General features: G+C 43.6%; 1 protein-coding gene across 1 annotated transcript; it reads left to right on the top strand.

Annotated features, from left to right (window-relative positions):
• The first annotated feature begins 4,423 nt into the window (after positions 1–4,423).
• Positions 4,424–5,467, top strand: LOC133052519 (melanoma-associated antigen B18-like). The gene is made up of 2 exons (XM_061137455.1): positions 4,424–4,533; positions 4,624–5,467. The coding sequence occupies exons 1-2, from the start codon at positions 4,424–4,426 to the stop codon at positions 5,465–5,467; spliced, it is 954 nt and encodes a 317-aa protein (XP_060993438.1).
• Positions 5,468–9,532: the final 4,065 nt, after the last annotated feature.

Here is a 9,532-nt window from a genome sequence, read left to right as displayed (position 1 = left end):
AATAGTTTACATTAGGATTCACTCTCTGTATTGTACAGGCCTTACAGATTTTGACAGATACCAATGGTATGTATCCACCATTACAGTATCATACAGAAGAGTTTCACTGTCCTAACATCCCTCATTCTTTGCTTTTTCCTATCAGAGTCTTGATACACAAATGGGTTTCTTGGAGACAGCATACAGTTGAGTCTTTGTTATCTGATCTGACAATTTCTGCCTTTTAACTGGTGCATTTAGAGTATTCACACTTAAAATGATTGTTGATATACTTTTACAAAAACCTACTATTTGTGTAACTGCTTTCTATTTGTTGCATTTGCTCTTTTCTATATCCTTTTTTTCTGTGTGTGTGTGTTCTCTGGTATTAACTGAGCATTTTATGTGATTTTATTTTAAATAGAATAGTACTCAAATTTATTTAAATTCCTTATTTGGAAATTTCAAATTCTGTAAAGTAAAAACCTAACAAATGTTAACTGGATCAACAGTTACCATTAAACTATTGTGTTTAACCTCTAACTATTGATGATTATTGATTCTGAGTGTCAGGTATATTGGGTTCATTTTACTCTTCTCTGTATGGTTGTATACCATTAATAATTTCTCTAGCGAAAATGTTCATTCTAAATATCATATCTTTATACCACATTTTCTTTCTCCAGTAATCTGTTGATGAGAAATTACTAAACTCATTTTAATAGGTGTGCTGACCTTTATACAGAGACCAGATAATGACACCCCAAGGGAAAAAAAATAACTTGAGCTAATCTCACTTACATAGAGGCATCGACTACAGTAAATAAATTCATGGCATATCCAATATAGAAGTGAATAGAGAGGCTGAATTCAACAAATGCAAAGCTATCATAACATAACAAAAAATTGTCAACTGGAATTTCTCGACATTAACAGATTAGAGGATAAAATGCATCGGATCATGTCCAGGGGTGTAGAAAAAGTCTTTGAACGATACTTAACACCACAGTAAAAAAAAAAAACAAAAAACAAAAAAAAACCTTTAGTAAAATAACAGTTGAAGAGAATTTTCATTTCCTAAAATCTACAGCAAACTTAGATAAATGTGAAATGTTAGAAGCATCAAAGTCAGAACAAAGACACAGATGTTATGGTACTATTTCTACTGTTTAAAAGTGGCCTGGAATACATAACTAAAGGAATAAGAATATCAAAATAAATAAGAGGAAGGAATATTGAAAAAAATGAAAAAAATGAAATCACTCAGTCGTGTCAAATCTTTGCGACCCCACGGTATGTAGCTTGCCAGGCTCCTCCATCCATGGGATTTTCCAGGCAAGAATACTGAAGTGGGTTGCCATTTCCTTCTCCAGCGGATCTTCCTGACCCAGGGATCAAACCAAGGTGTCCCAATTGCAGGCAGACTCTTTACCGTCTGAGCCACTAGGGAATCCCAGAAAACGGAGTTTGTTCTGTGGACCATATGGGGAGCTAACCGGCCACTCAATGTTGAAAAGACAGAGATAATAAATGGCAACAATATGAGCCTTTAATTAGAAAATCCAAAGGAACCAGTGCACAAAATACTCAAGTGAGTAAGAGACTCCAAAAGCTGTTGTATGTAAGATTACTACACAGAAAAAAATCTCTTCAAAAAAGATTACTATACAAAAAAAAATTTTGTGTGTCTGGCCACACAAAATCAATAGCTAATTAGAATAATTAAATAGAAAATTTAACAGCAGCATTATCCGTAACAGCAGCAATATCTAAAACTTACCTAAAAAGAAATTTAACAAAAATGTACACAATCATTTTGGAGGCAACTATAAAAATGTACTGATAGAGAAAGAAATCCCAAATAAATAAAGAAGAACACTAGGTTTATTCATAGGGAAAAGAATACTGTAAATATGCCAATTCTCCTTAAACTATTTACAGATTTACTACTTGCTTTGGACTGAATTGTGCCCCACCCCCACCCCCGCCCCTAATTCATATGCTGAAGCCCTAACCCACCCTTGTGATTGTATTTGAAAACAGGGTCTTTAAGGAGATTATTAAAGTTAAATGAGCTCATAACAATGGGGCAATAATCCAATTAGGCTGCTGTTCTTAAAGGAAGAGGAAGTGATACTAGGTATCACTCTCCATCTGTGTATTTACAGAGAAGAGTCCCTGTGTTCAGTTCCAGTTCAGTTCAGTCACTCAGTCCATTGAGTCGGTGATGCCATCCAACCTGTGAAAACAGCAAAAAGTCAAAAGGAGAGCTCTTACCAGAAACTGAGTCTGCCAGCACCTCTAACTGGAATTACTAGCCTCCAGAACTGTGAGAAAGTAAATTTATGTTGTTAAGACACTCAAGTCGGTGGTACTTTGTTACAGCAGCCTAAGCATGTTAATACACTGCCTCATACGTAGCTTCCAAGGTGGCAAGCAGACTTGGGCTGCTGTTTACTAAACTCAATCCTGGAGAAACTATAAAAACCAGAATGAAAAGAATAATACCAGCAACAACAAAACAACATAAATGAGAACCCCCTGGGAGAGACTAAGTCTGTGTTGAACTAGAACCTGAGCGTGGGCAGGTGGGGGCATGCCCTGGAGTTGAGACAGGTCTGTAGCCTGCAAGAGAGGCAGACAACAGGATTGATTGGAGGAAAGATTTTAAGGTTCAGCCTGTGGTTTCCTTCACTGTGACTTGGGACCATGGATTTCTACTGCTTCACTGAAGGAACCTGAGGCCACAGAGCCCACCTAATAGGATGGCAACCAAAGTTTGGTGCAACAGTATGAGTCCAGAGGCTGTGCAGTAACCACCTGAAACCTCTTTAAAAAAATATCAGTCCTCATCCTCTAAAGTTACTATTATGATCAAATATAAAGAATGGAAAGAATGAATCACACTTAACAAGGGTAGGTATTCTTTCATGAAAAAAAAAAGCATATACACACCCACTTGCTAGAGATGTAAATATATTTCTTACTATGAATGAAAGTCAAAAAATAAAGTGGCCACACTGGACTGTGCAATGTTAGTAATATAAAAGATCTGAGTCTCCCAAAATTCTGTAACGTAGCCTTTTCTCCTTAGAAAGTAGAACTTTTAGAGTAGAAGTTTCCCCAAAGTCTATGTATGGCTGGCGAACAAACGGCTGTGGGCCAATGTGCTTTTTCTCTTACAGCCTGCCATGCGTCCTGGGAACCTGCCTTGCACTGCAACTTTCCCGTCTGGTATCTAGCCTAGGACTTAGCTATTTTCTGTAAGGTTTGCAGTAGGGAAACAGCAGAGTTTTCAGAGAGTGAGTATTACCCAGGAAGCCTTTGAAGAAGCAGCTAAGAGGACACCCTACTCCCTGCCTCCACCTTGAGGAATGATGCAACAATCTCCCCCCACATATAGACGGACCGGCACACAGCCTCGTCCCTGCTTTCACTCCTGGGAAGCCCAGGGCAGAGCTGTCAGCAGGAGGTGTGGGCTGACTTCCCCCTCCAGGGTCTCAGGTCTCTGGAGGGGAGAGGCAAGGCTTAGAATTGTGGGAATATGCCTCCCTAGAATAAAGGAGACGTCACAGAACTCTGCTCTGATCTGCCACGCGCTAAGAGGCCCGTGGCATAGCCGTTAGGCCCAACAACCCCTCAGTTCTACCTCGAGGTATCAGGAAGTGAAGCCTTTGATCTGAGGCTAATGGTCTCAGATCAAAAGAGGACAACATCCCGGACTTTATTTGGAATTAGGGAGAGGAGCCTGAGCGAGGACTAAAGGTACGCTAAACCGGGCACACACACTCACTGTCCCTGCTGTCTACCCTGGGAAACCCCGGGTCAGGCTGTCAAACTACCGGACGGACGGGTCTCGGTCTGGTGGAGGGGAGGGACGCGGCGGGGCGGGGCAGGGGTGGTGTGTGTGTGCGGGGGCGGGGACATGAGTGACAACTGAAGACCCTGATAGTCCAGGGCAAAGGGGGTCACATCAAACCCTGCTCCTGTTGTCAGTTCTGGAAGGCCCCAGCAGGGGTGGCCAACTAAGGCTTTCCTTCATTTCCTCCTCGGGGACGGGAGGGTCTCAGGGACGGAAGGCCATTTTTTGGAAGCAGTTTAGCTTCAGAGCGGCAGAGGGGAGGATGGCCGGGCTCTGCCAACAGTTGACAGGATGATTCTAAATGTGAACTGAGAAGATTTTAGACTGTACCCCACAGAGCCTAGACCTGCCAGCCCAAGGCACACTGACTTATCTACAGGAGTCTCAGGGGGCGAGCTGATTAGTGAGCCCTGTGGGTTCTAGAGCAGTAACCTCACACAAACCTGCAAAGGTGGTCTTGGTTAAAGCCAGGGAGGAATCTCCCTGTTGAAGGCGCTCACAGCATCTCCTCCCTCCTCCAGGTGCCCTCATTGTCTGTCTTCCTGCCCACACTCCTGCCTGCTGTCCCTGATCTGTGTCATCATGCCTCGGGGGCAAAAGAGTAAGCTCCGCGCCCGTGAGAAACGCCAGCAGGCCCGGAGTGAGGCTCAGCATCTCCAAGATGCTCAGACCTCTGCAGCAGAGGAAGAAGAGTTCCCCTCTTCCCTTACTCCTCCTCTTGGTGGTAATGTCCAGAGCTCTCTTGCTTCTGGGTCAGATAGAAAATCCCAGGGGTCTGGGAGAGCCCCTTCCACTACCACTACTTCTGCAGGTGCTTCATGCACCAGATCTGATGATGGTGCTAAGAGCCAAAATGAAAAACCAAGCGCCTCCCAGGCACTACCCAGCACTGAGTTTTCCTGTGGAACGCCTCTAGACCAGAAGGCAACTCTGTTGGTGCAATTCCTGCTGCGCAAGCATAATCTGAGAGAGCCCATTACCAAAGAAGATATGATTAAGCATGTCATCAAAAAGTACAAGAAGCACTTCAATGAGATCCTCAGGAAAGCTTCTGAGCTGATGGTGCTGGCCTTTGGCATTGAGGTGAAGGAAGTCAACCCCACCACTCATTGCTATGCCCTTGTCAGCAAATTTCAGCACACTAGTGATGACAGGCTGAGGGGTGAGGAGATCATGCTCAAAACCGGCCTCCTTATGACCATCCTCTGTGTGATCTTCATGAAGGGCAATTGCGCCACTGAGGAGGATGTCTGGGAGGTGCTCAATGTGATGGGGATATATGCTGGAAGGAAGCACTTCATCCATGGGGATCCCAAGAAGCTCATTACCAAGGATCTGGTGCAGGAAAGGTACCTGGAATACCGCCAGGTGCCCAACAGTGATCCTCCACGCTATGAGTTCCTGTGGGGCCCGAGAGCCCATGCTGAAACCAGCAAAATGAAAGTTCTTGAATTCTTGGCCAACATGCATGATACAGTCCCCAGTGCCTTCCCGTCCTGGTATGAAGAGGCTTTAAGAGATGAAGAAGAGAGAGCCCAAGCCAGATTTGCAGCCATGTTTCGCAGCAGTACCCTGGCCAGTGTGCATTCTGGGGCCAATGGCCGAGGCAGCTTCTCTCACATGTAGTGAAATCTGAAGCATTGTCCTGAAGTAGTGTGGGCGCTTGGAGGGATCACATTGCATTGCATATTTGAATAACCTACAGATTTATGTTTTGTTGTTGAAACTTTTCAAATGTTGCTTAAAAAAAATATTTCAAATGTTAAAAAAAAAAAACTTTAGTTCAGAATCTAAATGTATGAATGATACTGGTTACATACTTAATGCTGTTTATTAAGTTTAAGAGTAATAGTTTTGCTATTTTGTTAAACAAATTAAACAAATAACCTTCCATCTTTTTTAGTGATCTGGAATAGATACATAAGATAGACAGATAAGAAAAGATAGCATTGGAATAGGCATTTCCTTAGAAATGCAAAAGAAATTAGAGGTAAAATAGTTGGGATCAAAAAAAAAATAGAGAAACAAGTAGATGGTGAATTCTTGGTTTCCCTTATTCCTTATATTTTCCTGTTCTGTAAAATAAAAGTTATATATCTGAACTTGCTTTGTTTATTCAATAGTGTAAGAGAAATAAAATCATACTAAATTGTTCACTGTTTTTTCCCCTTAAACATTAATCGAGCAGTTGCTCTTTGGAAGGCTCCATGTTAGTATGTATGGAGTGGGGGGGGCGGTAAGAAAAAGAAGGCTGAACCTTTTCCCATTGGATTAGAGTCTAGCAGCAGCTATCATATAAGAAAGACAGTGATGTATATTATCTAGGGTGAAACAGATCACCAGACCAGGTTGGATGCATGAGACAAGTGCTCGGGCCTGGTGCACTGGGAAGACCCAGAGGGATCGGGTAGAGAGGGAGGTGGGAGGGGGGATCGGGATGGGGAATACATGTAAATCCATGGCTGATTCATGTCAATGTATGACAAAAACCACTACAATATTGTAAAGTAATTAGCCTCCAACTAATAAAAATAAATGGAAAAAAATAAATTAAATAAAAAAAGAAAGACAGTGAGGTGGGATGCCTCTAAGACAAAAAAGACAAGTGAAAAGGATGAGTGGGGGTGGAGGGGAGGGCCAGATGAAGGCACTCAAGAGTAAATATCCTGAGACAATACAACCTGGAGCCTTGGAAAAACCTCAAGTTCTTCAATGGGAGGTGATTTTAAGTGGTGGTGGGCCAGAAGAGGGTGTGTGAGGGTGGTGAGCAAGGGCCAGACCCTTGGGTCGTGTGTCTCAGAGTTGAGCAATTAAGCCTCCAAAGGAGAACTGCTTTCAGCAGTTACTTTGGGATCTTGGATTAACTAGAGAGAACTCTCCACCTAGGGAGGGAATGGAAGGTATCCTGTGCTTCTGTTCCAGTGCTGGAGAATATAGTGCACAAACTAGGTGATTTAGCCACATCGTCACCAAGGAGTTGCTGATAAATCGGGGTGATACTTCCTTGAGGTGGGATGCCAAGAAGTCACTGTGCCCATGTCACACTCTTTGCCCTGGACTGGAAGAAACAGAGCCTGCCTCATTAAAAAGGTATTTTGACTGGGTTAATTTGAGTGAAATTTGGCAAGCCCTAAGGGAGGGTTTCCCAGGTAGCACTACTGGTAAAGAACCCACCTGCCAATGCAAGAGATGTAAGAGATTCGAGTTCAATCCCTGGGTCAGGAAGATCCCCTGGAGTCGGAAATGGCAACCCACTCCAGTATTCTTGCCTGGAGAATCCCCATGGACAGGGGAGTCTGGCAGAGTAGGACAGGACTTAGTACATAGCAAGGCTTGATTTTGGTAGGGGTTAGATGAATGAAAATGGGGTGATCTGGATCTAAGGCAGCTGGGAGGGAGAGAAGGAGTTAGTTCTTGACACACATTTTAGGAGCTTTGAGTTGCATCCAGATGGGGAAGAATCCCCAACAGCCAAAGTAAATAATACAACCTCTATGGGGCATGATTTACTAAGGTATGTTTTCTTATTAAACAGCATTTTTGGCTGACGTGGTGTTCAGCAGCCCATAGTACTGCATATTCTCAGACATCTCCTGGATTAAAGCAACAGCAAAACAAAACAAAAATCTCAGCAGGAGGGTTGGTATTATCTGGGGTCAAAAAAAATCATGGCAAAAATTGTCACTCTTTACAGTTCCAATGCACACTAGTCATTATGCCAGGTGTTTTATATACATTATACACATTCCAACAGTCCTAGAAGACAGAGCTTATCAAACACACTTCACTGAGGAAGAATCTGAGGCTCACAGAATTTGGTAATATGCTTAGTTCACATTGCTAGTGACAGGGCAAAACTAGAGCTCTGGTCTGAATTCCTCCAGAGCTCACATTGCTCCACTCCTCCCAGTCTGAGGCTGACCTTGTGTCTATTTATTTCTTTTCACATTGCTCCAGAATATCTTTCTGGCAGTGAAAAGAAGGACCCTGTGGCCAAAGTACTAAAAGCAGTCTGAAGAAAGAAGGTGAAAATGAGAATGAAACTCAATTTAGGGGGTGTCTGGGGGCTTGTTTCCCTGGAATTCTCCCACCCCTCGCGCCAAGAGTTCCTGTAGAGCTGACCGCCTGGGTCCCAGCACGGTGTCCGGTCCGCCCGTCCCCGGTGACAGCGCCCTGCCCTGGGTCTTCCCCGGCGAGCCCTGTGCCCTCGTCTCCAGACTGGAACCTGACCTGCCAGCCAGCTGTTCTCTGCATCCTCCTCTGGACGCTGCGCTCTGCTCGCAGAGGAACGGGCCACTCGGATGCCCGCGCTGCCTGACTCAGAGCATCCCGACTCTGCAGGTTCCTCACCCGGGACCCCGGGGCCGCAGCTGCCCTTTCCCCGTGAGGGGTCACTTCCAGCAGGGAGGTTCAGACACCTCCTCATCCCCACTGGCTGCCCCCACCACGTTCTCGGTGTTTTCCAATCTGCTGGTGACTAGGGTCTGATTTGGCACAGAAACTACTGGTCATTGGGCTTCCCCGGTGGCTCAGCAGTAAAGAATCTGCCTGCAATGGGGGAGACACGAGGTTCTATCCCTGGGTCAGGAAGATCCCCTGGAGGAGGGCATGGCAACCCACTCCAGTGTTCTTGCCTGGAGAATCCCATGGACAGAGGAGCCTGGTGGGCTACGGTCCACTGGGTCGCAAAGAGTCGGACAGAAGCGCAGCAACTAAAGAGGCACACAGGCTACTGGTCTTAGGGTAATAACCCTGAGGTTAGAGAGGAGATTTTCGAAACCACCCTGGCATTTTCAGGAGAATTTTAATGGGCTGAATTATTTGAGATTGGCCGCTGACCACACACACCAATAAGTGAGTTTACCTTGGTGGTCAAAACCAAAGCTTCCTCCATAAGAAGCAGATGAGAAAAGATGACAATAATCATGGTGTAAAAAAAAAAAAAAAAACCAAAACCCCCCACAAAAAACATGGTATAAGCAAACATTTACATCGAATTTTTAAAAACTCAGGTGTCCTTCTAGGAGGTAGAAAATTCTTCTATGGCAGAGGTGCCATCCTTGATAAGAAAATATTCTTGCACTGCATCTTGTCTCTGCTTCCCCCAGAGGAAAATTCTAGTTTTTAAGTAATAGTGCTAATGCTCTTATTGCCCCCAGATTCTAAAAGTATGGATAAGTCACAATCCCCCTTCCCTATCACATTCCTCTAAAATTCACCCCTATCCTCAGAAGCAACTACAATTAACATTTTGTGTTATTTCAAAATTGACTAGACTTTTTCTTACATATGTGCTATAAAAAAAAAACACACTGTGATTTTTTTAATATATATGGATAATAGTGTACATATTGTTCTGCCTCTTGCCCTTGTCATTTACTAAAACGAATGTGGGATCTTTCCCTGAGAGCACATACAGATACATCTCACCCTTTTAACTACTCACAAGTATTCTTAAGTGTGTATGTGCCATAATTAGACATTCTTCTCCTGATGGACACAAAAATTGTTTCCCATTTGTTGCTATGATTAAAAAAACTTGCATGAATTCTTGGGCAAATATGTATGTTCTCTTATAGAAAATACATAGCCAAGTACAAGCTGGATTGAACTGGAAAGAAGATGATGGTTGTAAATTTTTATTAATATTGCTGATACTCTGTTCAAATAAAGCTGTACTGATTCATATCC

The sequence above is a fragment of the Dama dama genome, chromosome X, assembly GCF_033118175.1.
Source record: "Dama dama isolate Ldn47 chromosome X, ASM3311817v1, whole genome shotgun sequence".
Lineage (NCBI taxonomy): Eukaryota > Metazoa > Chordata > Mammalia > Artiodactyla > Cervidae > Dama > Dama dama.
Note: the sequence above shows the minus strand (reverse complement) of the source record. Positions and strands in the feature narration are given on the sequence as shown.

Excerpts from the sequence above, each read along its gene's own strand:
- LOC133052519 (XM_061137455.1), top strand. The coding sequence starts at position 4,424 with ATGCCTCGGGGGCAAAAGAGTAAGCTCCGCGCCCGTGAGAAACGCCAG. Across the intron at positions 4,534-4,623 it reads TCTGCAGCAGAGGAAGAAGA|AGCCCCTTCCACTACCACTA; the intron begins GTTCCCCTCTTC and ends GGGGTCTGGGAG.